The sequence below is a fragment of the Podarcis liolepis genome, assembly GCF_965112155.1.
Source record: "Podarcis liolepis genome assembly, chromosome: 7".
Lineage (NCBI taxonomy): Eukaryota > Metazoa > Chordata > Lepidosauria > Squamata > Lacertidae > Podarcis > Podarcis liolepis.
The window spans coordinates 93,370,104-93,398,067 of NC_139561.1; the positions used below are offsets into that span (position 1 = coordinate 93,370,104).

Genomic DNA, 27,964 nt, shown 5'->3' on the forward strand with positions numbered 1-27,964 from the left:
CCGCGAACTGGGAGAGCCGCGAGGGCGGGACGGCGCCGCCTCATTGGCTCAGCCGCACCCGGCGGGGAAAGGCGGTTGTTGCGGACACGCCTCGCCCTCCTCATTGGCTGCATTCAGGCGTGACTGACGGGATATCCGCCCAATAGCAGGGCAGAGGCGGTTTTCCGCGCGCTGTTTGGGACGGTTACGCCTGAGGAGGCGGCGGCGGAGAAAAGAGAGGCCGCGGCGGGGCTCGGACAGGAGCTCCCAAGCCAGCGGGAAATGGCCGGCGGCGGAGGAGGAGGAGGAGGAGGTTTTTACGCGCGACCCTTGGCCTCCGGCGCGGACTCGCCGCCGCTCCTGAGCCTGAGGCGCCGGTCGAAACTCCAGGGGCCGGAGGAGGCGGTGAGGGGCGGGGCCAAGGGGCCGGTGGGCGGGGCCAAAGCGGCTGCCTTCGAACGCCGGCGAGAGGCGGGAGAGAAGAACGCTCGGGGGCGGAGCTTGGGGCTGTGGGCGGGGCCAAGGGACCGGTGGGCGGGGCCAAAGGCGGCTGCCTTTCGAGCGCCGGCGAGAGAGAAGAACGCTCGGGGGCGGAGCTTGGGGCTGTGGGCGGGGCCAAAGGCGGCTGCCTTCGAACGCCGGCGAGAGGCGGGAGAGAACGCTCGGGGGCGGAGCTTGGGGCTGTGGGCGGGGCCAAAGGCGGCTGCCTTCGAACGCCGGCGAGAGGCGGGAGAGAAGAACGCTCGGGGGCGGGGCTTGGTGGGGGTATGGGCGGGGCTACATCGGTGGGCGGGCTTAAGGGGTTTATGCGGTAATCGAAGCATTTGAAATAGGTTAGTAACGAAGTGAATTTAAATCAGGGTTAAGAATCTCGGGCTATGTTAAAACATTTAGTCATAGCTGTCAACTTTTCCCTTTTCTTGCGAGGAATCCCATTGGGAATAAGGGAATTTCCCTTAAAAAAGGGAAACGTTGACAGCTATGCATTTAGTCCATTTATTATAGTGCATAACTCAAGTTATGTTTATAGTGTATAGACGTACTGCTTCTGGTGCGTGATTGGCTGATGTCAGTGCTTTTTTTCGGGGGGGACACAAGCAGTGCTGGATTTACGTACAGTGTAAGCTAAACAAGCTCTAGCTTAGGGCCCCACTCTCTTGGGGGCCCCTGAAAAATTTAAAGGGGGAAAAACTGGAGGTACAAATAAAAGAAAACCTACAAACAGCAACAGTGTTTTGTGTTGTGTAAGCTCCTGTGGTGTAAGTCATGGGCCCCATCTGCTAGCCTGCTCCCTAAAATATCTCTGGTTTGCTCCTTTCTATATATAGGGTGCCAACACTCTGCATGGACTGGTTGCACGGCAACATGTGCAAATGGCTTGAGATACCTATGAGGTCCATAACTTACCATAAATACCATATAAATGTAAAGGGACCCCTGACCATTAGGTCCAGTCGTGTCCGACTCTGGGGTTGCCGCACTCATCTTGCTTTATTAGCCGAGGGAGCCGGCATACAGCTTCCGGGTCATGTGGCCAGCATGACTGAGCCGCTTCTGGCAAACCAGAGCAGCGCACGGAAATGCCGTTTACCTTCCCGCCGGAGCAGTACCTATTTATCTACTTGCACTTATATGTGCTTTTGAACTGCCAGGTGGGCAGGAGCAGGGACCGAACAACGGGAACTCACCCCATCGCAGGGATTCGAACCGCTGACCTTCTGATCAGCAAGTCCTAGGCTCTGTGGTTTAACCCACAGCGCCACCCACGTCCCTTTTAAATACCATATATTCAACACAAAAAACAGCGACCATTTGCTGTGGACAAAGGACAGCTGGACATATAAAGGGCCCCATTACCTTCAGAAGCTGAGGGCCTCATCAAACCCTGGACGCATACCCCTAAACATTTTGTGAATCCAAGTTTGGCCTCATTGGGGGGCAGTATTTCAGTATGAGTAGGAAATGAGAGTACCCCCTAAACATTTTTTAAGAAAGAAAGCACTGGCTTATGAACTTTAAATTGCATGGAGCATTCCATCAATGAAGTTAAAGCATTCACAACTAAATTGACAGTACATTACAGTAATTAATTTTATTTTAGCAGTAATTTTTAAACAAAGAATGTTGCTCTTGCGGCAAATATATTTTTTCTGGGTGTGGGGCTGCCGCTACAGCTCCTTGGCTCTGTATTTGAGGGCTCTTGCCTGGGGTTGTGTTTGGTGCATGTGTCATGTGACACATTTGTGTGTTACATACATTATATCAGGCACTTGCTTTTTATTGTGAGCTGCACTTTTTGGTGGAAAGGCAGGATATTATTATTATTAATTACCTGCCCTTTGCCCCAAAGCGGGTTACAATGTTAAAGCACAATATTAAAAAGGGTGTAAAACAATATATGCAGCCACAAAAGGAAGGTGGGTTGTAAAATTGTACACAACAAGTGTCAAGAGCCAGCATAAAGACGCACCTCTGTGACTATAAAATTATATAGTGTTTACAATTGCTATATAATTTCTGCTGCCTAGTGTTCTTGACCTGTTCTTTTTAAAGAGACCCATGTGGGAAGCTGAGCTGCCAAGTCTGCTCAATATTTTCACAAACTTGTTATTTTAAAAATCTTTGACATCAATTATATTAGGTGCTTTGAGTTCTTCCCGTGAAAGGAAAGCGGGGGAAACATTTCTAAAATAGTACTTTATCTGTCAAGTTTCCACAACAATGAGCAATGTTTTATGATTTGGCAATATGTTTTAAATTGGGAGGGGAATGTACTGTTGAGCGAGAGAGAGGGGTGGGTGGGGTTAAATGGCCTGGAAGCCACTTTGATGTGCCATTATTTTGTCAGAAAAGCAGCATATCAATACAGTCGCCCCTTGGTTCTCGAACGGAATCGGTTCTGGAAGTCCGTTTGACTTCAGAAAATGTCCAAAAACCAAGGCGCGGCTTCCGATTGGCTGCAGGAGCTTCCTGCACTCAATCGGAAGCCGCTTCGGACGTTTGGGCTCCAAAGAACGTTTGCAAACTGGAAAACTCAATTACGGGTTTGCTGTGTTCAGGAGCCAAAACGTATGAGTACCAAGGCGTTCGGCAACCAAGGTACGACTGTGCTGGAAGGAAGGAGGGAATTCCAGTTAAAAGCTGGTGAAAAGTAAGTATTGGGGTGCACCTACTATGCTTTAGGGCTGCCATGAAGGCTACTGCGTCGTGAGCAGCAGAAATTCTGTAGTCCAAACTTATCACATCACTAAGAACATCAGATCCACTTAGTTCAACATCCACTTTATACTAGTGACCAAGTAGAGGCTTCTGGGACACCCCAAGCAGGGTGTGAATGTGACAGCTTCCCCCTCCTTTTGCTCTCCAGCAACTGGCATTCAGTCACATTCTTATTCTAAAGTTGGGACTTGAAAGTTTCCATAGTGACTGATGGAATCAGCATCTGAGAAAAGCCTCAGGCTGAGTTTCTGAAAAATGATAACTCTCCTAGAGGAGCAAAGGCCGAGGGAAAGTTCCTTCCTGGGTCACTGGGCTGCGGACATGACTTCTCCACTTGCATTCACGTTCCGTGGAAATCATGGCATTATTACGGATGGACATATGACACTGTTTTCTTTCTTCTTTCTTTGGACAGGTTATGCTAGAGAAAGTCTTGGGAATAACTACTCAAACCAGCAGTGCTTTAACTTGTGACCCAAACACGGGGCAGATAGCCTATCCAACAGGGTAGGTGCTTTGCTGTAGTCAGTGCAGCTAGATATTTTGGAGCCTGGTGCTCAGTGAAACAGGTGGTTTGAATAACTGCAATGAACTGCAATTAATCCAGAATGCGGCAGCTAGACTGGTGACTGGGAGCGGCCGCTGAGACCATATAACACCGGTCCTGAAAGATCTTCATTGGCTCCCAGTACGTTTCCGAGCACAATTCAAAGTGTATAGCTGAAGGAGCGTCTCCATCCCCATCGTTCAGCCCAGACACTGAGATCCAGCACCGAGGGCCTTCTGGTGGCTCCCTCCCTGTGACAAGTGAGGTTACAGGGAACCAGGCAGAGGGCCTTCTCGGTGGTGGTGCCTGCCCTGTGGAACTCCCAGCAGATGTCAAGGCAATAAACAAATATTTTACTTTTAAAAGACAACTGATGGCGGCCCTGTTTAGGGAAGTTTTTAATGTCTGAGGCTGTATTGTTTTTAATATTCGGTTGGAAGTCGCCCAGAGTGGCTGGGGAAACCCAGCCAGATGGGCGGGGTATAAATAATAAATTATTATTATAATATTATAAATAAGCTGTACTATTAGAAGGGAAGTATGGATTTGTTTGCCAGTCTTTTGGGGGGCAGGGGGAGATCTCTGGGACCATCAATTAGACCCTTAGACAGATGTTGTTAGGCACTGTTGTGGTATTTGTTGATTGTCTTCTGCATGATCATCCACAAATATCCTATTTCCTGTTGTGTTGCTAGAGAGGAAGGGAGCTTGTGACCAGTCATACTGGCTTAATTTGCACATAATACTAAATCATGCTGTGGGAATAAATCTGGACAAGCCTCAGGCCTGCATGCTCTCCTTTCCCTCTCCTCGGGTATGACAAAGTGACTTGAAGCATTTGCTTCCATTTTTATTGCCATTATGCCTGAACAAGGAAGTGTGGTTGATTTTCACTATGGTTGATTTGATCAATCCAGGATAATAAACCACAGTTTTTGTAAATGAATGCTTCCCTCCCCTGAGTACATTTTTCCAGGCAGTAAAATTTAGTCACTTTCCCCTATTTAGAGTTGGGAAATTCTCCCTCATGTAAATGTTTTGATCTCTCTTTCCAGATGTGTGGTTGTGATTTTAAATCCTCGGCAGAATAAACAGAGGCATATTTTTAATACTGCTAGGTAATGTATATATTAGTTTTCATATCACTCTTGCTAATTGGAGTGTTTATAGTAAAAAGAAATAAAAAATTGCTGCTTGCATGTGAATTCCTGGCCAAGTATGGGTGAAGCTTGTTGAAAGTGATTTCCCAGAGAACAGAACATTATTGTGGTGCTTATTTGATCAGTAAATCGTTTTAAATAATGGGGAACCTTTTCTTGCTAGCAGGCCAGATTCTTATCACACCAACGGAGAGCCAAATTTGACTGGAGGGCAGGGATGTCTCATCATAGAATACTTCGCTTTGAAGCCCCAATTGTCTGGACCTTTACGTGGAGCAGTTTGAATGGTGTTTTGCAGATAGCCGCACATTTCTCTTCAAACCTACAGTTTTTGGAGGTTTAAAGAGCAGCGCAGAGCTATTTGCAAAAGCTCTGCACGGCACTTTGAACCTCCCAAAACCAGAGGTTTAAAGACCAGGATGCAGCGGTTTGTAAAAGGGCTTACAGTTAGCTCCATGTTTTGCTTCTAGTGTGTGTGACATTCCTCCTACTCCTGACAGGAATGCACACCCAAACTAATCAGGATTTAACCCCTGCCCATCAGTTCATGAGTGGAAGGTTAAATCCTGCACGCTAGCTCTCAGCCAGCGCAGAAGCAAACCCCGTCCCCTTGCCCATCAGCTGATGTCACTTCCATTAGAGTAACACCAGCAGGTAGCTATGATTTTTTAAAAAATGGTCCCCCACCACTGGTTTAAATGAATAATAATGAAGTGGGCTAATAATAATTTTAAGAAAGCATTCGGTTAGTGAATCATCAAGATGTGCAGATGACTTTAAAGCTCTTTGTTGTTTCCTGCGGAAACCAAGCCAGATGGGCAGGGTATAAATAATAAATTATTATTCTTATTATTCCTTTCTATAATGACTCACAACTAGTTTGTGGCAAAAGCTTTTGTGGACTTGCACCCATTCCGTTTGGAGCAATGTCATTCCATGCTTCTGAAAAGTGGGCTTTAGTCCACACACAGGTTTCTGCCGCAATAAATGTTTGTTGCTTTTCCTGTAACAGAGTTACATGACGTTTCTTTGGAATTCATTTCATGGAGAGATAAAATGTAAAGGTGTTCTCTTCCCACTTTTAGGAAAACAGTTAGTGCTCTATCTTTCTCTCCTGATGGGAAATATATTGCAACTGGTGAGGTGAGTTTTGCCTGAATGAATTTTCTTTAAAAATTATGCAAGGAGTACAAAGTATGTTTTTTTTAAAAAAAAAAATCTTACGGATCTAAACATGCGAATTATACTAATGCATTTTTGAAGCCTCCTTTTATCACTTGTAATTTGTGGCAATGCCTTGAACTCCCTTTGGCAAGAGACCTGCACCTCGGTCGTACCACTTTGAATCCCTGGCTGGGGACAGCAAAGTAATATAAAGGAGATACCTGTGTTATCTTAAATGCAGCAGTCACGGGCCCTCACAAGCTACTGAAGTGAGAGTGTTTAGGATTAGAATGCCAATTGAAATCATAGGAATATTTTGTCTTGTGTTTTCAACGTTACTTAATCATGCCCTCTAGTGGTGTTCTAGCGCTGGATGATTCCAATGTGCTCCCTTTGACGTTCTAAACCAGCGGTTCCCAACCCCTTTTTGGCCGTGCCCCCCTGTAGCATCTCTAAAATCATGATGCCCGCCCCCGACAGATAATTCTTATTATTCAAAAAGTGAAGTCCTATTCACGTGGAGGGCCAATCACTGTTAATAACTCATCATCGAATCGCCCCCTTTAAAAATCAAATTTCCTCCCTGTGGGGCATGTGCCCCACGTTGGGAACCCCGGTTCTAAACCGTTTCTCTTTTCTCTGAGCCCACCGTGGAGTGGCATGGACGGTGGCCGTGTGAGAATTATCAAGAGACGTGCAAGAGCTTAAGATGGCCTACATGTCACACCTTATGGCCGGAAAAACCCATCTGCAAGTGAGCAAAAAGTGCTCTCTGCACATCCTTCAAGGAAGTCCCTTGGTGGTGGTTGGCAAAACAAAGTTCCTGAGCACCTTGCAAATATCAGTGAAAGGTGGTCCCTCCTCTCAGTCTCACAATCTCAGAGTCAACAACACAGAAGGAAAAGAGAATAGGAGGGAGAAAGAAAAAAGCAAGCTCAGGCGTCGGCTCTCAGTGACGGAGACCTTGAAGTGAATAGCAGAAATGGGGAAACGTGGAGAGAAGTTGCTGATTTTCCAGCAGAGCCAAGGGAGTCCCATCTCTCTCACCCTCTCTGCGGCAGGGAGGGGCCGGATCCAGCTGGTCTTTTAACAGAGCCAACGGAGAGGCCCTGCGATTTGGCTGCTCCCTCTCTCTCTAGTGGCCTGGTGGAATCAGTGTGCGCTGAGCACTATCTAGCCATGGTCCCAGTGACCACACTTCTGGCCTTTCCTCCTGCAGAACGGGCACAGGCCGGCAGTCCGCGTGTGGGATGTCGAAGAGAAAACCCAGGTGTCGGAGCTGCAGGGCCACAAGCACGGCGTGGCGTGTGTGGCCTTTTCCCCCAATATGAAATACCTGGTCTCGGTGGGATATCCGCATGACATGATTGTCAACGTGTGGGACTGGAAGGTAAGGCGGGGTCCAGGAGCAAGTAGCCACTGCTGTGTTTGAGGGCAGGGATGTCACCTGAGATGCTGGGGCCTCCCGGCTCTTTGGACTACAATTCCCATCAGGCCATGTTAGGGTGTCTCAGTGGGAGAAGATGGGCAAGGACCAGGAATGTGCAGGTTATTCAGTGTGAAGACTGGGTGTGGGGAGAGGAATGCAATGGTGTGTGCTTTAATATACATTCTGTTGTAAACAAAAATTGCCCTTTGTTCCCTTATGGGGTATCCAAGAGCCCATATAGAGTCCTTACATAGGTTCCCTATTGGTAGGAGAAAATAACAGAGGCCAACAAAAGAATATTGAGAAGCAAAGCAGCCAGTAAGCCTGATCTTTACTGATCTGTTGCAACAGGGTGCTCCCCTCACCCGCAGGAGAGAGGAGGGACCCAGAAAAATGGTGTGCAAAGTCTTAAAAAGACTCTTGAAATTCCCACCCTGTAGATCAAGACCACCCCCAGAAACATCATACTTACATCACAGAAGGGGTGTAACCTAAGACCGCCCCCCAGATACATCGTACCTACATCACAGAAAAGGTGGTCTTAAAACAGAAATTTGAATGTTGTTTATCTCCTGTCTGGCAGGTTACTTGATTGGATTGCCTGGGGAGCCTGCCCAGTCTTTTGTAATGATAAATACTTAGTTCCTGGGCCAGGTCACAGGCTCACACCCTATTCATATCTTAAATGTGCCCTTAAGACAGGATTTGTGAGGAAAGAGACAATGGGGAGGTATCCCACTTTGACCTTGCAGAGAAAACATTTGCTCAGTTTAGGAATCAAAAATGGTTCCAGGTCGGTCTTCCTGTGCTGATCTATGTACATGCTTAGTTGGTACACTTATGAACATTTCCATATATCTAAGACCTCAAAATTCCTATCACACATTCTCACTGGGAAAAGATTGATGCAGACTCTTAATGGGTTCTGTTCAAGGGCTATTCGTGCCATTTGCATCTCGTGCTGGAATGATTGGTGGGTATTCATGCTTCTGTTTTGCAGAAAGGCACACTCATTGCCTCCAATAAAATCTCCTCAAAGGTTATGGCCATCTCCTTCTCAGAGGACAGCTACTTTGTTACTGTCGGCCACCGGCACGTGAAGTTCTGGTTCTTGGATGAATCCAGGGAATTTAAGGTAAACCTGTCTGCATCCTGTGACTGACAGCAAAACGGGAAGTTCTTTTCAAAATGGCTTCCTGGTTAAGCCGTCTGTATGGTACTTCCATAGCCCCTTCTATTGTTCATTCGTTTTTCCATTGTTTGTTGGAAACCCTTCTTGGTCAGTTAAATTACTTTGCAACTCTACGAACTGGCCCCATTTCCCCCAGAATTCTAAGCAAGCACCTTCGATTCTATATTTTAGCATCCTTTTGAATCCTCACTCTTACGACCAAGTCAACAAATGTGTCTCACTGGCTGTTTTGAGACATTTAAAGAAGTAAATTAACCACTTTCATCAGGTTTGTGTTTGGCTGAAGAAATAAAATAAAATGAGACTCTGTTGCCTGTGAATGCAGAGAAGTTTTATTTGCATTTTATGAAGCCCCAGAGAGAAAATTTAAGTGGTACCTCAGTTTACGAACTTAATCTGTTCCAGAAGTCCGTTCTTAAACTGAAACGTTCTTAAACCGAGGCGTGCTTTCCCTAATGAGGCCTCCCGCCACTGGTGCCCTTCCACCATTTGGCTTCTGTTCTTAGACCGAGGTAAAGTTTGCAAACTGGGACACTACTTCCAGTTTTGCAGAGTTCGTAAACCAGATAGTTTGTAAACCAAATATTTCGTAAATAGGGCTGTTCTTAAACCGAGGTACCACTGTAGTTGATGTCCTTCTGCTGTTGTTTTCAGTGCAAGACATAGGCTAGCTTAAACCGTTGAGCTTGAGTTGGTGTGTCATTTCAGATTAAACAGACCGTTCCACTAGTTGGTCGCTCTGGTCTTCTGGGAGAGCTTCACAACAACATCTTCTGTGACGTGGCATGTGGGCAGGGCAAAATGTCAGGTAGCACGTTCTGCATTTCTTATTCTGGCCTCCTCTGCCAGTTTAACGAGAAGCGCGTGCTGGAGAAGTGGATTGATCTGAAGGTACAAATGCCGTTTTTGTTTCTGGGGCGGTGGGTGGAAGACGAGAAGCCTCCTCCTTTGCGATCTCACCACACACACCTCCTTCCCTTTCTCAAGGTGTCTCTAGCCAACTGCATTTGCGTTAGCGAAGAGTTTATTTTCTGCGGTTGTGCAAATGGAACCGTGCGCATCTTCCACACCCACAACTTGCATTATCTCTCGGACTTGCCTAAGCCGCACCACCTGGGCATCGACGTCGCTGGAGAAGAAATGCTGAGGTACAAAGCTCTTGGGGCCCAGCAGGCGTGGGAGCTGGGCTGGAGAACGTGCCGGCTTGTGCTTAGGCAGAAGACTGATGCTTTGATGCTGAAGAATGCGCAGGTAGTGGTGGTGTTTTAACCCAGCAAGCTCGCAGCTCTGCAAGTGCATTTGCTTAGGCCAGAGGTTTTCAACCCTTTTGTGTCCACGGCTCCCTTGACCAACTGCATTCTTTCTGCGACTCCCCTGTGGGGACATGCACTCCGAGTCTCAGGAGCTCAGTTATGTCACCCCTTGCCTGCAGAGCTGGCAGCCCCTTGCCCCTTTTCAAACACCCTCCTTTGTGGAGTGTTCCCTTAGCTTCCTCTCCTCTCTCCTTGGGATCCTCAGGGCAGCCGCCGCCACTGCCTGTAGTCTCTGAGAGCCAGTGTGGTGTAGTGGTTAAGAGCAGTGGACTCGTAATCTGGTGAACCGGGTTCGCTTCCCCGCTCCTCCACCTGCAGCTGCTGGGTGACCTTGGGCCAGTCACACTTCTCTGAAGTCTCTCAGCCCCACTCACCTCACAGAGTGTTTGTTGTGGGGGAGGAAGGGAAAGGAGAATGTTAGCCGCTTTGAGACTCCTTTGGGTAGGGATAAAGCGGGATATCAAATCCAAACTCCTCCTCCTCCTCCTCTTCTTCTTCTTCTTCTTCTTCTTCTTCTTCTTCTTCTCTGTCCCCCCTGCCCCAAAGAGAGGTGCCTCCTCATGCTACCCAACAGAGACTGGCCCAACAGAGACTGGCCAAAGGCGAACGTGAGGCCATCTTACTCCCTTTGGGAGGTAGCAGGGCCAACAGTGAGTGCCGCTGGGCCTGCATAGCAGAAAGGATTCCAGGCAGGCAGCAAGCACAAGAAAGGCCAAAGGGCTTGCCTGCCTGCCTGCCTGCCTGCCTGGCCTCCCTCTTGTCAGACCATTCCCAACAGCAAGGGCTGGCTGGCTGGACTCCCTCACCCATTTGCTTGCTTACTCCGAGGCCACTTCAGCTCCTGGCCAGCCCCAGAGACACCGTTAGCCTGGGGAGCTTGTAGCAACAAACAGCTGCTCCAGCCTTTGGGAGGGAGAGATGCAAGAGGGCACTGGAGGGAAGGAAAGAGGGACTTGGGCCAGTGTTGCCTGCGGCACCCCTGACCATCATTCAAGGCACCCCCGGGTGCCACGGCACACTGGTGGAAAACCACTGGCTTAGGCTATTGATTCCCAACTGCACTGGGACATGTCGTCCTTGCACAGTTTGGGCAAAATGCTGCTGTCTGGTGACTTTCAGCTTCTCTCGTGTTTCTGGTGGGAAGCAAGCGAGAGGTGCAGCTGGGAGACATCACACATTAGCAGGCTGTTGCTGCCCCTGCCTCCACATCAAGCTTCACTGTTCCCCATCGCCAGTGGCCCCTTTCTTTTGATTGTGTGTGTTCCCACTTCCCTTGCACTTAAGGTCTTTGCAGCTTATCTCAGCATCGGTGTGTAAAATGAAGCTCATCAGTTTGGTTCTTTGTGGTAACCAAGGAGCATGTTTTCCCCCCCTCCCCCTCCCCCCCGATCTTTTCAAGAAGGCCAGGTGCCACCTACTCAGATACGATTGCCTTGGCCTTTGACCCCCGCCATCACTGGCTCTCCTGCGTTTACAAGGACCACAGTCTGTACATTTGGGATGTGAAGGACACCCGTCAAGTGGGGAAAGTGTGGTCTGACCTTTTCCACAGCTCCTTTGTGTGGAATGTTGAGGTGAGTGGATGGTGCTGCTTCTTTTCTAAAAAGGATGTGAAGAAAATAACGTTTATTTATTTCATTTATCTGTGTGCCACTCTTCATAAAAATTCAGGAAGTAGCTTATACGATGAAAATGAAATAAAATGGGCCATTCCAATTTAAGGAAGTAATAATTAAAGCCCACACATTATTAATGGTGTTCGACAAACTAGGTCCATCATATGGCTTGGATTTTGTGTCTTGATTCTTCTCTTTTTTCCCTTGGCTCTTTGTGGATGCATCTTAGGTTTATCCTGAGTTTGAAGACCACAGAGGATGTTTACCCCCAGGGTCCTTTCTAACATGCTCATCGGACAATACTATACGGTTTTGGAACTTGGAAAATGGCACGCATGTGGATTTTCAGAAAAACATCTATAGTAATGTAAGCATTATTGCTTATTAAGAGGCTGGTTCAGACTTGATGTGATGCCAGATTAAACCTGAGTGATTTATACCAATGCGTAGGTTGCACATCTCAGTGTCTGGAAGGCATGCTAGTAATTAAAACTAATTGAGGTTTTGTTGACGTAGTTCCCTTCTGGTTTGTTACAAATTACTTTCCTTTTGATGAGTCTTCTTTTTAACAGAATGGGTGTCTGTGGAGAGAGAGAGATATCTCTTAAAACATTCTTTCCTCTATAAAGAACTTGCTGAAGATTATATATGTGGAAAATAACATCCAGCACCTGCAAGATTTAACAAATTTGCCAGACAGAGGTGAAAATGCCAACTACCTTGATGTGAAGTCTGGTGTCCGTGTGATGCAAGTCAGCCCTGATGGCCAGCACTTGGCCTCCGGGGACAGAGCGGGAAATCTCAGGTGGGTCTGTTTCATTCTCTATCGTCTGCCAGATTCTGTGTTTTCATATGATTGCGTGATGAGTTGTAGCTAAGGCAGCACTGCGTATGCCAGTCACACGCGGTGGGTTTCTACATCTTTGATTTCTCAGCAACAGCGATAATTGTATTATTTATATGCAGGCCATCTAATGGGGTTGCAAGCTCCTAAGGAACAACAGCCTTGGCAGGACTGTCTCCAAATACTTAAAAGTTATCAAAATGTGTGTGTTGTCTTACAGGATACACGAGCTAAAATATATGGATGAAGTCATTAAAGTGGAAGCTCACGATTCAGAAGTTCTCTGCTTACAATATTCTAAGCCAGAAACGGGTAAATTTCCAAATTTGAAAATGTGTGCAGTTAACATTTATTCCAGGCTCGTGCCTGGGGCTTTTTTTGTATGTGGATGTATATAGATACACACAAACTCGCTCCCATTGCTACAGGATTGGGACTATGGGTGGTATTCAGCTCAGAGAAGACCCACTGGAATGAATGGATCTAACTTCAGCATGTCCTTCGTGGGTCTGCTTGTTCTTTTCCATTGCTTTAAGTCCCTTTGGAGTGGAGGCAGAGTTACCCATCTTTTCTGCCTCCTGCAGGGATGGCCCTGCTGGCCTCAGCGAGCCGAGACCGGCTGATTCATGTGCTCAACGTGGAGGAAAATTATAAACTAGAGCAGACGTTGGACGACCATTCCTCAGCCATAACAGCTGTGAGGTTTGCTGGTAAGTTGCCCAACAATCTGCTCCAGCTGATTGTATTTCTGGGAGCCTTGCTCTTCCCAGAATGGATATCAGTTCAGGTGCGGAACCTCTAGGTGCAGTTGTACAGATTAATTCACTTCTCCCTGTGTTCTCGCACGACTCCAGTTTCAGCTGGCTTGCAGAGGAGAAGTTTCCAGTGCAGTGTTTTCCTGGGGTTGATAGTGTTTTCTTGTAAGCCACCCTGGCTATTGTCTTTGAAGAGTGGGGTGTACATCTAAATCAGTGGGTTTTTTGGCCATGCCCCACCTAAGCATCTCTAAAATCCTGATGCCCCTTCTCCCCGTGACATATAATTCTTATGATTCAAAAAGTGAACTCCTATTCATGTGGAGGAAGCCTGTAAGGTCATTAACTTGGTCTAAACAAGCTTGGAAACAATGGATCTAAATAAATAGAAGGGGATTCTTCTACAGATTTCACTTACCTACAGATTTCTTCTTCTCACCTACAGGAAATGGAGAGATTCAAATGATCAGCTGTGGAGCCGACAAAAGCATCTATTTTCGCAGTGCACAAAAGGTGCTTACAATTCATTTACGGAATAAGCCACCAGGAGGTTTGGTGATAGCCACCGAATGCAGATGGCTTTCAAAAGAGGGTTGGATAAATCCACGAAGGAGAACAGCAGCAGGGAGGGTTCTTGCCTTTGCGGGCTTCCCAGAGGCATCCGGTTGTCCTCCATGGAAGCAGGATCCTGAGCCAGAGGAGGCACCTTTGGCCTCATCCGGAAGTGCTGCTCCCATCTGAACTTGAGCAGCTTGTTTTCCTCTTCCAAAGACCCATTGCCAAATAATGAAAGGGGGACCTTTCCCCTTTTGTATCCAGATAAAAGTTTATCTGATTTGTTCATGCTTATGTGTGAGGCCGCTAAAGACCTGCTGCGCTGCTGTTGGGTAAAATTCCCGCACCAGTTCTGATCTTAGTTGGGTCATTTTCACCCCGCAGGTGTCGGACGGAATTAACTTCATCAGAACTCACCACGTTGCTGAGAAAACGACCTTGTACGACATGGATATCGATATAACACAGAAGTATGTTGCAGTGGCCTGTCAGGACAGAAATGTCAGGTAAACTGTTCCGCATTTTCCACCGCAGAATTTTCGGCATTCCACGCAGTCGAATGCTGGAAGGAAGTACGCTGTTGCCTTCCGTATTCCTCCTCCTGACCGCTAGCCTTCCTTGCACTTTTGTTGTTCTGCCTTGTTGCATATGTCCATCCTGTCAATAGACTGTTAAGACTGTTGGTCTTTGAACCATAAAAGAATCAGGTCTGGCACGGTCGCTGTGTGTGCTAGTGGCCGTAAATCAACATAGTTGTGCACGTTCCTTCAAAGCGCATAGGCTCTCTAGCCCAGACACCAGAGAAGAAATAGATCGTGGAAGCAATAAAGCTCAGACAAGTCATTACTCTTTACTTGTAGGTAATAAAATGTGTAAATGGTTCCTGCTATTAACAGGCTTTCACCACAGCTGCAGGTGAAGGTACAATTAAAGTTCTAAGGCCTTTCTCTCTTCCGAGCTGCAAAATCTCTCTCCCCCTCTCTACATGTGGTCAGTTCAGGAGATAACGCAGACTGGAAAAACGGTTCGCTGTGTTCTGTAGGAAACCACGCGTGTCCAGAAAACGGTACCCTCAGAAAGTGTCCTTGGATAGTCTAAACAATCAGCACTTAGCTGCTCCTTCAGTCTTTCTGTTTCTGGAAATGAATGAAACACTCTCACTTACCCCGACATCGACTGCCTCAAATCTCCGCATTTTGCTTAGGTGCTTTTCTTGGGATACAGTTGCCTGTAAGGGGAAGAACAGAGTGAGAGCGTGGCTCCGTTGATGGGGCATGAGGCTCTTAATCCCAGGCTTGTGGGTTTGAGCCCCATGTTGGGCAAAAGATTCCTGCGTTGCAGGGGGCTGGACTAGATGGCCCTTGTGGTCCCTCCAAACTCTACATTTCTACGATTCTGAATCATCTCAAATCTTTTGACATTCTCTGTAACAGTCAGTGCTCTTTAGATATATCCTCCAAGAAGCGGTGGAGTTGGGCCACTTTGGTTTGGCAGATCTTGATGTGGAGATAGAAGTAATAATAATAATAATTATTATTATTATTTATTATTTAAAAAACAAAACAAAAAACAACCCCACCAATCTAGCTGGGTTTCCCCAGCCACTCTGGGTGGCTTCCAACAGAAGATTAAAAATACATTAAAACATCAGACATTAAAAACTTCCCTAAAAAAGGCTGCCTTCAGATGTCTTCTAAATGTCATATTGTTGGTTGTTTATATAGTTAAGTGCTCTGTTTGTGGAACTATTATCGCCAGAGTGTTTCTGATTTAAAGTATTATTTATTCAATTTATTAATTGCGTGCTCTGTAAAGAGTCTCTAAGCGACTTGCAAAACTTTAGCTGTTTTCAAGTTTTGCTTTTGAATATCCATATTCACCTAAATCCAAGAGGGAAATTCTATGGGAAGAGCCAGGATTAAACATCTCAAGAATCACCAAACACCCGTGGCAGCTCTTGAGTCATGGACAGCTGAATTATTAATCTTCATCCTTTTATCATATGAGGACTTTAATCCACGGGATATTCTTACTCTTCTAAACAAAATATGAGAATTTCTTAATTATTTTGGCACTTTTTCTGAGAATATGTCTGGGCTTTCACCTCCTATTAAGGCTCGGTTGCTTTTATTGAGGGCTCTGCTGGTTCCACAAAGTCTGTAAACTGGTCCTGTATGAGTTGTAGCGGCTGGAAGGAGCCTGAGAGAGGAAATATATGAAGTTCTGGGTCAGGGAAAATCACTGCAAGTGTTGTTGTTTAGTGGTGTCCGCCTCTTTGTGACCCCCTGGGCCAGAGCACACCAGGCACTCCTGTCTTCCACTGCCTCCCGCAGTTTAGTCAGACTCATGCTGGTAGCTTCGAGAACACTGTCCCACCATCTCGTCCTCTGTCGTCCCCTTCTCCTTGTGCCCTCCGTCTTTCCCAACATCAGGGTCTTTTCCAGGGAGTCTTCTCTTCTCATGAGGTGGCCAAAGTCTTGGAGCCTCAGCTTCAGGATCTGTCCTTCCAGTGAGCACCCAGGGCTGATTTCCTTATCACTGCAAGTACCACAGAGCAATTCCCTTACTGCTTGGCTAGAGCAGCAGATAGGAGCCAGACCAACAGGGAATTCATCCTCATCTCTCATCCTCCAGCTCCAAGGCCCAGTTAGATGCCAAGAGCACAGTGGCTGTTGGAGAAGTGCTAGCCAGGAAGACTAGCTCATGCTTTGCATGCACGGGGCTCCGGGTTCAAATCCAGAGTACAGTGGTACCTCGGGTTACATACGCTTCAGGTTACAGACTCTGCTAACCCAGAAATAGTGCTTAGGTTAAGAACTTTGCTTCAGGATAAGAACAGAAATCGGGCTCCGGCGGCGCGGCGGCAGCAGGAGGTTAAGAACAGTTTCAGGTTAAGTACGGACCTGCGGAACGAATTAAGTACTTAACCTGAGGTACCACTGTGCAGCCCCGCAATAGGAAAGATAGTAAGTCCTCTCACCAGTCAGAAGCAGCACCCCATGGACTAGTAGTCTAGCTCTGTTTCATTTTGTGAAATGTTTGTTTCATTTTGATGAAATTGTTTCCCTGTGTATTTAGCTCACCAACTCCTTCAGATTAACTTTATGCTTGAAAACTGCCGTTTTGGCCAGTTTACGAGCATCTGCGCGGCCACAGTTGCAGCACAGTCACGTCTAGGAAGCCCGAGGCGTTGACTCAGGGACTGTGTGCACTGAGAGTGCTTTTAATTCCCAGAGAAAAGGACCAGTGTTTGCATAATGAACCTGTTGCTCGGCTGCTCTTTCAAAGGCTTTGGGCACAGGACACAAAGCCCAGTATCAAAGCGTAGCTCTTCAGTTGTGTCAAACCAGCAAGACTTTGCACACACCCAAATGTAACTTGACCTTCCTCCAGGGTATACAACACAGCCAGCGGGAAACAGAAGTGGTGCTACAAAGGCTCACAAGGCGATGACGGATCCCTTCTGAAGGTAACTGAGTAAATAATCTTTCCCCTGGTGCAACACTCTTGCCCACCCTTGGACCCAGGCCTCCTGGAATGTGACCTAATATTCCTGTGGGCTGTTGCTTCCCACTAAACGCTGTAAGGAATGCCCAGCACGCTTATTTTGTTGAACTGCGAATAAGTGGTTCGTTATTCAACCGACAACAATTAAAGTAAATCTGAAAGAGTGAAGCCTCTTTGTTTCCGATCCCTGCAGGTCCACCTGGATCCTTCTGGAACATTCTTGGCCACCAGTTGCTCAGACAAGAGCATTTCCATTATCGACTTCCACTCTGGGGAGTGTGTTGCCAAAATGTTTGGACACTCAGGTTTGTGGTGCTGTGGTGCTGTTGCTGCTTTTTTTGGTTCGGTTATTTTGCAAGCGCATATCTAGTACATAAGGGACGCGGGTGGCGCTGTGGGTTAAAACACAGAGCCTAGGACTTGCCGATCAGAAGGTCGGCGGTTCGAATCCCCGCAATGACGGGGTGAGCTCCCGTTGCTCAGTCCCTGCTCCTGCCAACCTAGCAGTTTGAAAGCACGTCAGAGTGCAAGTAGATAAATAGGCACCGCTCCGGCGGGAAGGTAAACGGCACTTCCGTGTGCTGCTCTGGTTCAGTAGAAGCGGCTTAGTCATGCTGGCCACATGACCCGGAAGCTGTATGCCGGCTCCCTCGGCCAGTAAAGCGAGATGAGCGCCACAACCCCAGAGTCGGCCACGACTGGACCTAATGGTCCCTTTTCTCTAGTACATAGTACAGCCTACCCCACCCAGCCTGGTGCCCTCTGCCTGTTTTGGATCCCATTAGCCCCAGACACTACAGTCTGTTTCTTATAAATTGTCATGATAACTGATTCAACCAAACAACCAACGCATCTTTCTCTTGCAGAAGTTGTTACAGGGATGAAATTCACCTTTGACTGCAAACATTTGATCACTGTCTCGGGAGACAGGTGGGCAACCTGAACTGCGAAAGATGCTTGCGTGAATTAGAAATTTGTCGACCTGAAAGTGGGATCATTTAGTGTGTGTTTGTTGCTCAATTAGCTTTAAGGGAAGAGGACGTCTGGACGGGGTTCCCAGATGTGTGTGGCCTTTTCAGATCTAGGCAGGAGAGAGCAGGAAACACACCCGGGATGTGGAACGGTTCAGGCCACTGATTCGGCCCTCTTCCCTTTCTCCAGCTGCATCTTCATATGGCACCTGAGTCCTGAAATCACCACCTGCATGAAGCAGCATTTGATGGACCTGGATGAAGTCCAGCAGCAGAGGAAAGCCAGGGAGCCCGTGTGGCCTCATCAGGTCAGGTACTGGAACAGCTGCGGTCTTGGGGTGACGCTCTCTGCTCCCGATGGGGAGACCGGGGTGACTCTGTCGCTCTTGAGTCCTGAAAGGGATCCCTCTGACTCTTCCTTTCCTCCAGGAGGGAGCCCTACGTTGCTCTGCCAAGCGAAAGGTCTCCCTGTGGGACTGAGCGCCTGACTGACTATGACACGGAGGAGGAGAGGGAAGAGGAAGACGCTGCTCTTCTGACGCCCCCCCAAGCTGTCCTGGATACAGGTATGGAGGCACGAGGCACTTCCCAAGGCAGCTGCAAGGGAAGGTGCCCAGGGGCTGCGTGGGATTTGGCCAGAAGCTACAGAAAGCCCATCAAACTTCAGGAGAGGCCCAGCTGGAGACCCTGGTGACGGGGGTTTTGTAAAGGCCTTTTTGTCCTCTCCGCCTCCCCCGCCCCCTGTAAAATTTCTGGTAATGTTTTGTTGGGATGCAAAGAACATAAGAAGAGACTTGCTGGATCAGGCCCATCTGGATCAGGCCCATCCTCTTCTCACAGGGGCCAGCCAGATGCCCCAGTGCGAAATGCAAGAGCGCTCTCTTTCAGTCTCCAGGGACTGGTATTCAGAAGCGTTGCTGAGAATCTGCACAGTGGTACTTCTGGATGCGAACGGGATCCGTTCCAGAGCCCCGTTCGCATCCTGAAGCAAATGCAACCCACCTCTGTGGGTCGCGATTTGCCGCTTCTGCACATGCATGTGATGTAATTTTGAGCGTCTGCGCATGCGCAAACAGCGAAACCCGCGGAGCGTAACCTGAAAACGCTCAACCTGAAGCACAAATAACCTGAGGTATGACTGTACTCTGCTTTACTTTGAAAAGCAAAACCCCTCTTATTTCTACAGTGGTACCTCGGGTTACACATGCTTCAGGTTACATACGCTTCAGGTTACAGACTCCGCTAACCCATAAATATTACCTCGGGTTAAGAACTTTGCTTCAGGATGAGAACAGAAATCGTGCAGCAGCAGCAGCGACAGGAGGCCCCATTAGCTAAATTGGTGCTTCAGGTTAAGAACAGTTTCAGGTTAAGAACGGACCTCCAGAACGAATTACGTTCTTAACCCGAGGTACCACTGTACTTGCTTTGGTTTCTGAGAGCTGGTAGATAAAGTTTCCACGGGACCCAGTTCTGCTTTTCAGTGTTTTTTCGATTGCTCTGTGTTAAATGCAAAGGGGGGGATTTCTTCTTCCTATCTGTGCCTTGTATGAAGAGTTTTAACTCTGCTCTCACGTTGCTCACCCCAGCTGCTGGGTGACCTTGGGCCAGTCACACTTCTCTGAAGTCTCTCAGCCCCACTCACCTCACAGAGTGTTTGTTGTGGGGGAGGAAGGGAAAGGAGAATGTTAGCCGCTTTGAGACTCCTTAAAGGGAGTGAAAGGCGGGATATCAAATCCAAACTCTTCTCTCTTCTTCCAGCTCCTGCATGCGTCCTCACCAATGGCAAACTACCCATGTGGGCAAAAAGGCTGGTATGTAATGTGCTCTTACAAAAAAGGTATTTTTTATATATGGATTAATTCAGCCATTGCCAACCTTCCACATATTTTGGACTACAACTCCCATCAGCCCTGGCTGACACAGCTGGCGGGGGCTGATGGGAGTTGTAATCCAAAGCAGCTGGAGGGCACCAGGTTAACCATGGCTGGATTATGAGGCGGAGAATCCCAGTAACCAACGTTCTTCCTGTTGTAATTAATTTCCTATATCTTGCCCAGGGCATCTAGCAACCAAGGGGCAGCATTAAAAAGAAACGTAAAATCAAAAAGTACAGCAGGCAGGTCGGCATTAAATAATACAAATGGTGTCACTCGTATTATGCTCCAAAGGTCCGTCAGTTGCCATCTGATAACGGGGAGGACCACCTGACCTCAGGAGAGAGGGAGTTCCATAGCTAGAGTGCCACCACTGAGAAGGCCTTGTCTCGTGTGACCTGCACCAGCACCGAAATCAAGTCACGTTCCCTGAGGGTGCCAAAACCCTGGCCTCTCCTGCAGATCTCCAAACAAGTGTTGGCTGATGCTGCAGAAAGTGCTCTTTTGGTCCTGAGCCAGGGCATGGGAAATAATAATGAAATAGGTGTTGTTTGCAGGGGTGGGTTTGTTCCACTCCTTGGGCCTTGGCTGCAGATGTGAAGGAGGAGGTCAGGTTGGGATGACCCACAAAGCCAAACCTTGACTTAGCTTTTGTGCCGTGCCAGCCTGAAAAAGCTCCCATCCCCTCCATCCTCCGGAGCCGTGGTGTGGCTTAGCATGACGTCCAAATGTGGCCACTGCCATGGTTAAGAGACAAAGGGTTCTCTCCATAGCTGTCAACCGCCCCTTATTTGGTGGGAAAGTCCCTTATCCCAGTGCTGCATCCCGCTGCTGTCCCTTATTGATGATGTCCCTTAAATTTCCCGGGTTTCAAAGGAAGCAGCTCCTCTCCCTCCCTCCCTGCTGGCCAGGGAGGAGGGAGGCTCCAGCTGTGTTGCTTGGCTGCGTTGCTCACCCAATAAGGAGTCTGAGAACGACTGGGGGGTGGAGCTTGCATGCCTTGTGCCGATCAAATCGGCCACCTTGCCTGGGGACTCGCCTTTGCTCAGCGCTTCCCAGTGGAGAGGTGACGGTGGTTTTCCTTGCTGCATCCCCTTTGCCGGGTTGCTGCGCTGTGGGAACCACCGCTTGAGGCTTCGTTTGGCTGCTGGCTGGGCTTTCTGCCTTTGGCTCGGAGGGGCTCAGAAGTTGAACATACCTGTGCCCCTTGGAAAATCCCTTATTTTGGCTGCTGGTCCCTTATTTTTGAGGCTGCTGGTCCCTTATTTTCAAATCTGTAAGTTGACAGCTATGGTTCTCTCTATTCATCCGGGTTAGCATGAACTGCAGTTATTTTTGCATGCTTAATCACAGGCAGCAGAAACTGCTGGTCCAAAATTTAAAGGTGCTCCAGTCCTCCAGCTTTGACAGCTAAGCAGTTGAGTGTGTTGTTGGTGCAAGTTTTGCTTGGATAGGATGAAAACAAGAACCACTCTTGCTGGGTCCTGCAGAGAAGCAAATGGTCCTCTTCAATGTGTTGATAATCAAATGGGGCGTGGGGCTTCTACTGTGATCTGTGGGTCTCCAAATGTCTGCAAATCGAGGCAAAGGAGGCAAGTGAAGTACCTGAACCAGGCAGAGGGCCTTCTCGGTGGTGGCGCCCGTCCTGTGGAACACCCTCCCATCAGAGGTCAAGGAAATCAACAACTATCTGACTTTTAGAAGACATCTGAAGGCAGCCCTGTATCGGGAAGTTTTTAAAGTTCAATGTTTCATCATGTTTTTAATATTCTGTTGGGAGCCGCCCAGAGTGGCTAGGGAGGCCCAGCCAGATGGGCGGGGTAGAAATGATAAATTATTATTATTAATTATTATTATTGTAGGTTAGGGGTGGGTTACAAAACACCAACGGCTAGCCATCAACCCATCCATGATTAGTTCTCTGATTTGGCGATTTTTATCCCAACCACATGAGTGGCATGAAGAAAAACACATACACTTCCTCTCAACTTTCCTCTCTCTAGCTTGGAGAGGCAGATAATGCGGACACCGCCGCCTTCAACTCCAGGGTGAGTTATCAGCCGCAAGGGCGATGGGCAGAACGTGCCGCCAAAGAGCCCATTAAGACCATGCTGGATGCAGACCTGAATTACTTCACCCCAATTAAAAACAGCAGCCTGCAGGACAGTGAGCTGGAACCACAGAATCTGAATCGGCTGCTCTCGGAGGTGAGAAAAGTTTACTTGGTACAAGGGGCTTCACTGAGGTCGACTTTGCTGTCCACCTGCACACCCTCTGTCTGAAAAACAGACCCCATGTCCTTTGAGTCCAGGGACAGAAGTCCAGGGACAAGCCTTGGAACTCATTTTCAGGGGTGGTACTTATTCCTGGAGCATGCTATGTGTGTGGCTAGAGTTCCTCTCCTTTCACCAGTGAGCCCCCATCCACCTGGGAAGCAGGGAGAAATATTTCCCTTTTGGGCTGTACTTTGGACGCGCTTCCGTGGCTCTTGCTCAAGGCAGGTGCTCTCTTACAAAACCTGATTATTGGGAAGAGTGCAGCTGCCTTGGGTTTCCTCAAGGGGACAAGCAGATTTTCCAGTTAGCCTTTGTGATTTTTTTTTTTTAGTTTGATTGAACCTGGAGTCGATCCATTGATGAGAGCTTCCGTGAGCCTTTAAACTTATTTTGGAGCCACTCTGCAGCTCTTGGATATTCCGGCTCCAGAACATTTCTTACTTCCATCTTTTCTGCTGTCTTTGAATCCTTTTAAAACGTTGGAAGGGAGAGTCACGGGGACTAATTCCCTTTTCGGGGGCGGGGGGAAAGGTCACAGGCTATTTTTGGTTTTCCCTCCAGGCCAAGGACTACCCCAGCAACATTATTGAAGATTTCCAGCAGTCAGATCTGTCCTCTGATGAGGAGGCAAAGGAAGAGCTTGAAATCAGTGGGGACAGCCTGTGCCCCGAACAGACTGGCAGCAAGACCCCTGAGAGCGAAAGGTCAGTCCTCGCTTGGACGCTCAGGGCGGCAGCCTGGGAGGAACTGGCCTTGAAGCCTGCAGGCTTACCGTCGATTAAATGCGCTTAGGGTAGAGCTGCAGGACTTACAGAGGGGGAGAGCCTGATGTGGTTGGGATTTGGCTGGAGACATCCCAAGGGCACACCCCGGTCTGGGGCCCTCTGCCCTTGAAGTTTTGAAAGAAGCTTGAACTGATGGACGCTGTTCTCTCCACCCCCCAAGAATCACAGGCACTTTTTACCTTTCTTTAAAGGAGCTACATGAAGGAGCTGCTCCTTCAGCCGGCGTACCAGAAGGAAGCGGCAAATACCAAGGAGAAGCTGCCAGACAAAATCTACTCTGTGACTTCCTTAGAGTCAGAGGTCTCTGCTTTCAGCCACCAGCAAGAAGGTAGCCTGAAAGACGGTTCCTGCTCACATCTGGGGTATTTTTTTTGGTGCTTGAGCTGCAGAAGGGCTCTCCCCTCTCAGCCGGCCATTGTGCCCCCACCCCTGCCCAATTAGTGTCAGTTTCCAGGGCCCAGTGAAGCAGAAAGACCTGGCCCTTGAACCCCCAAGTGCATGTGAGGGGGGAGCTGTCTGCTGTGCCCAAGAAGAGATGATGGGGATGCAGCCTGCCTCGGCCTCTGTCCGCACCCGACAAATTGGGCTGGTAGAGGGGGCAGCAGGAAGGGAATCTGCTCTCATGGTTGTCACAGCCCTCCCCCAGAAAAAGATCCCGCATGAAAGGCAGCAAGCGAGGAAAAAGGGACTTGCAGCTGCAGGATGAGACCTTCCCCCATCCTCTATAAATCAGCTGTAGGGAATGAGGTGTGTGTTTGCAGGAAAGGGAGAGTCAGGGAGAGGAGAAGAAGCATAGAATCGTAGACTTGTAGAGTGGAAAGGGACCATGAGGGTCATCTAGTCCAACCCCCAGCCATGCAGGAATCTTTTGCCCAATGTGAGTCTCGAACCCGCAGCCCTGAGCTGAAACATCTTGCGCTCTGCGGACTGAGCCATCCCAAGTTCATTCCTGTGCCAGGTGATCCAGGAGATTTGGGTGGGAGAAGAAGCCAGGGCTTGGCCCAGAATCCAGAATGGCTTTGTAGTCTGCAGACTGAGCTCTCCTCTGAGCTTTTTCTTCCTTTCCTTCCCCCTCCCCCCCCCCGGGCCCTGGCTTTGTACAATGTGCCAATCGGACGCTCTAGTTTCGGAGGCAGAAACGGAAATGACGGACGTGGAGGAGAACTTCCAGCAGAGCAGCTCTTTGCCCCAAACCCCTGAGCAGGAGAAATACCTGCGGAATCACTTTGAGACGCTGGCTGATGCCCAGGCGGAAGGTAAGGCCGGAGCTGCGGCACTGAGCCGAATGTTGATATTTTCACCCCCTCCCATTGCCAGAATCTCCTGATATGGTTGGTGTTTTGAGAAAGGAGGGGGCGGAAACTGCTCTTTGCTTCTTCCGCTCCTGCCTGACTGCCTGTCTCTCTGTGTTATCTATGTAGTGATTAGATGGCTGAGTGAGAGTTGTAACTCTCATGCAAGCCAGTAGTTTAGTTTCTAGTAGCTATTAGAAATAAAAGAAGTTCTACTGCACAGCTAGCTTCCACGTTGTTTATACTCTTCGTGAGTCTGGGGCTCACAATGCACAGTTGTGAGTCCAGTGCACTGAGACTTACTTTCCAGGATTGGAAGGTCTCTGGAAGTGCCCCAGTCGCCTAGCTCAGTCGGGGCAGGACCAGTTATTGAGCCCAGTCGCTGACACCGGTTGCAAGGCGTACTGACACCGAACGGCACAGCGGCTGTGCTCTTCCCATAAGCAAGAGCCCCTCGCCTAATAGGCACAGCCGGAGGTGCATGGGGCAGTTTCTCAGGGTGCGGTTCTTTTGATTCACTGACTAAGTAGCAAACCCCTTGGCAGGCCATTGGCACTTTGACGGCGGATTTGCCTCGGGTGTGTTTTGTCAGTATTCACTTTTCAGCGGATTAGAGGTCATTTGCCTCGGGTGTGTTTGCCAGTATTCACTTTTCAGCTACTCTTTGTTGGTGATATTATTCGCTGTGTTTACCTTTTCCTCCAAGGAGCTGAAGGTGGGGTGAATGGTTCTCCCTCTCCTCATGTAACCCCCACAACAACCCTGTGAGGTGGCCTAGGCTGAGAAGCAGTGACTGGTCCAAGGCCACCCATTGAGCACCATGGCCGGGTGGGGATTTGAACCCTGGGCTCCCAGGTCCCAGTCCGTACTGGCTGTGTCAAGAACTTGGGAAAAGCTCCCGCTTGGTCTCCCCTTTTTGATGCAGAAAAGTTTGATGGCTGCCTAAAGGATCTGAAGGCGCCCGAGGAGGAAGAGGAGGAGGCGGCCTTGTTCCAGAACCCTCGCCTGAGCATATCTACCCGTTTTCTCTCCAGCTGCCAAAAAAATAGCAGGTGGGCAGATCTATATCTATATTTTCAACCCTCCATTCGTGAAAGAACCATCTGAACGGCTGTGTTCCTTTCACACAGGTTTGCAGCTCCCTTTCTTCCGAGGCTCCGTCAGCACTCTCAGGCCGCTGCTGCAGACCAGCTGGCGGAGGAGAGTCTCCTGTCAGGCGAGCACAAGAAACCAGAGGCAAGTTGGCCGCCTGAGTCGCGGATGAGGCGCTGGGCTCAGCTGTTCCCTTTTGCATCTTGGCAGACGTCTCCCAGCCCTTCTGTGAAGATTGGGCGCAGCCGCGACTCAGTGGCAGCAGAACAGGGGCTCTGCAGGCAGAAGGGAATTTCCAGTTGAAAGATCTCTGGTAGCCACAATGGAAAATAATAATAATATAATAACACTCTGGCCGGCTTCCAACAGAAGATTAAAAAGGCTGCTTCATGTGTACAGTTCAGAGATGTAAATAAGGCTTTTCTTTGATCCTTCCACATTTGCAAACGTAAATGACTTGAAAGCAGCTTAACTGGAACGTAACCCCCACATAAACTGGGAGTTGCTCGTAACCGTTTAGTGTGTGTGAAATTCCCAGTGCATTCCTTGTTACACTAATGCAGCTGTGCTGGCTGTGGCTGATGGGAGTTTTAGTCCGGAACCTCCAGAGGGCACCAGATTGGCAAATGCTGCGCTGGCACCTCTATAGCCTGCTGAAATGCCCGAACTCTTGGCCTGTGAAATGGTGGCTAGGTATTTTGCAGGCAAGGAAGGGACCGAGACCTTGGGTTTGGGGCATCTGCAATGCTTTTAAACTTGCAGCCCGGGGATTTGGTTTCTAACGGTCTATGATGTAACTGCTTTAGAAACCTTCTGAAGAAACCAGCTGTGAGCTGAAGGAAAAGCTTGACGCCAGAGCGTTCATCGCCTCAGGTAGGAAACTTTCTGGAATGTTGCGTTTGCAGCAGGTTTGTCATGTCGCAGAGGCGGAAATTATTACCGTTCCCTGTTGTGGAGAAACATTGGCTGCTGCAGGGTGTAGATTTGACTCTGTCGCTGTGTGGGGTGGATTTCCAGAAACGCCTGTTGATGCAATCCGTTCTCGTTCTTCTGATACCTTTGGAAACTGAAGAATGCTGTTGGGTGTGTTCCCCTCTTCCCCTTCTGGGAAGGCTCCAAATGTAGAAATCTCTCTCTTCCCGCCCCCCTCCCTATGTTCTTAGAATCACAGGTCCTGGTCAAAAACTTTGAAATAAACCTGCAGACTTTGTGCACCAAGTTTCAAGAGACTTTGCAGCTTTACGATAAGGTAAGCTATAGGAAAAGGCAGCAACATAAGAACTTTTTCTAAAAATTCTTCTCCATCTACATATTTTTTGGGGGGTCATCAGATTATCCTGTCAGATGCCTAGGAGATGGCTTATATAGGGCTGTGGGGTACTATTGTGGCGGTGTGGGTCCCTGGCATCCTTGTCCCAGCCCAGTTTCGGTCACGGGTGCGAATCCTGGGTGTGAAAGCGTTTGTCCTTTTGCTGTGCAGGTGACATCCTGCAGCGACTCCACGGAGGAGGAGCTTCTCCACGTTAAGAACCGGATGGTTAGCACTTTCTCCTGGATGAAAAGGGAGCTGGACTCCCGAGAGATCAAGAACAACGCAGACGCGGCAACAGCCACAGACAGCCCGTCGCCCTGGCAGAAGTGCCTTCAGGACAGCGAGACCCGCTCTCTCCTGAAGCATTACTCTGACTCGCTGCTGAACATGGTCCAGAAGAAGCTGGAGGAAACCCACAAGACAGACGTCGCCTGAATCGCCCCAGGCAAGGGATACGTCTGCCCCGCCCCTAAACAAACTTTATTGCGGCGCTGAGCTCAAGAGAACGTGCCCATTAATTTCCGTGTGACTCCTGAGGAGTTAAGAGCAGTCAAGAAGGGAACAGATTAGCGTTTATAACTCTAGTTTATAACTCTAGTCTCTATTTTCTGTGTATCCACACACACACACACACACACAAATACTGACAAGTTGTCGTTGTTTTTAGCTTTTCCCAGAGACCTCTTACGAAAAGCATTCTTTATAAGAATGAGGGGGGAAGTGGGAGGAGAAGCAGGTGTTGTAAGTTCTTATGGGTGCTCTGATATTCCTCCACCGTGCTTTCTTTGTCCGTCTGTGTGTGTGAACACTTCTTTGCAACAGCGGTTCTTCAACGTTTGCTGTTTTTTTCTTGGTTTTGAGAATTAATAAAATTGTATTAGATTTTGAAAAGTGTGTGTGTGTTGATTGGGTGGGACCCATTGCTGAGTGCGCAGACTTCCTCTCATCCCCCTTCATGCTTCCCAGATCTGCTCCCAACCCTCTAGAAGAGATTTATGGGGGCACATAGAGAGCTGCGGAGGGACGCAGGTGGCGCTGTGGGTTAAACCACAGAGCCTAGGGCTTGCCGATCAGAAGGT

At 48.5% G+C, this 27,964-nt stretch overlaps 1 protein-coding gene and 1 long non-coding RNA gene across 5 annotated transcripts in view; both read left to right on the plus strand.

Annotated features, from left to right (window-relative positions):
• The window catches only part of LOC310712949, a 2,318,697-nt gene that overhangs the window by 2,239,754 nt on the left and 50,979 nt on the right, over window positions 1–27,964 (plus strand). The window lies entirely within an intron of this gene.
• Window positions 115–27,776, plus strand: WDR62 (WD repeat domain 62). 4 transcript variants are annotated; one of them, XM_083516109.1, is made up of 30 exons: window positions 115–384; window positions 3,614–3,705; window positions 4,801–4,863; window positions 5,991–6,048; window positions 7,289–7,459; window positions 8,499–8,633; window positions 9,399–9,581; window positions 9,678–9,838; window positions 11,403–11,577; window positions 11,849–11,986; window positions 12,249–12,424; window positions 12,684–12,775; window positions 13,048–13,173; window positions 13,664–13,731; window positions 14,158–14,279; window positions 17,167–17,242; window positions 17,474–17,585; window positions 18,147–18,210; window positions 18,442–18,564; window positions 18,681–18,817; window positions 20,013–20,065; window positions 22,132–22,335; window positions 22,936–23,108; window positions 23,381–23,517; window positions 24,314–24,445; window positions 25,407–25,533; window positions 25,612–25,717; window positions 26,380–26,446; window positions 26,737–26,822; window positions 27,054–27,776. In XM_083516109.1, exons 1-30 carry the CDS (start codon window positions 262–264, stop codon window positions 27,318–27,320), a joined length of 3,747 nt encoding a protein of 1,248 aa, XP_083372235.1. In that variant the 5' UTR covers window positions 115–261; the 3' UTR covers window positions 27,321–27,776. The 4 variants fall into 4 exon arrangements, with proteins under 4 accessions (XP_083372235.1, XP_083372236.1, XP_083372237.1 ...); XM_083516110.1 differs by having other exon boundaries at window positions 116–384; window positions 11,406–11,577; XM_083516111.1 differs by having other exon boundaries at window positions 118–384; window positions 22,966–23,108.

Excerpts from the sequence above, each read along its gene's own strand:
- WDR62 (XM_083516109.1), top strand. The coding sequence starts at position 262 with ATGGCCGGCGGCGGAGGAGGAGGAGGAGGAGGTTTTTACGCGCGACCC. Across the intron at positions 7,460-8,498 it reads TCAACGTGTGGGACTGGAAG|AAAGGCACACTCATTGCCTC; the intron begins GTAAGGCGGGGT and ends TCTGTTTTGCAG. Across the intron at positions 25,534-25,611 it reads AGCTGCCAAAAAAATAGCAG|GTTTGCAGCTCCCTTTCTTC; the intron begins GTGGGCAGATCT and ends CCTTTCACACAG.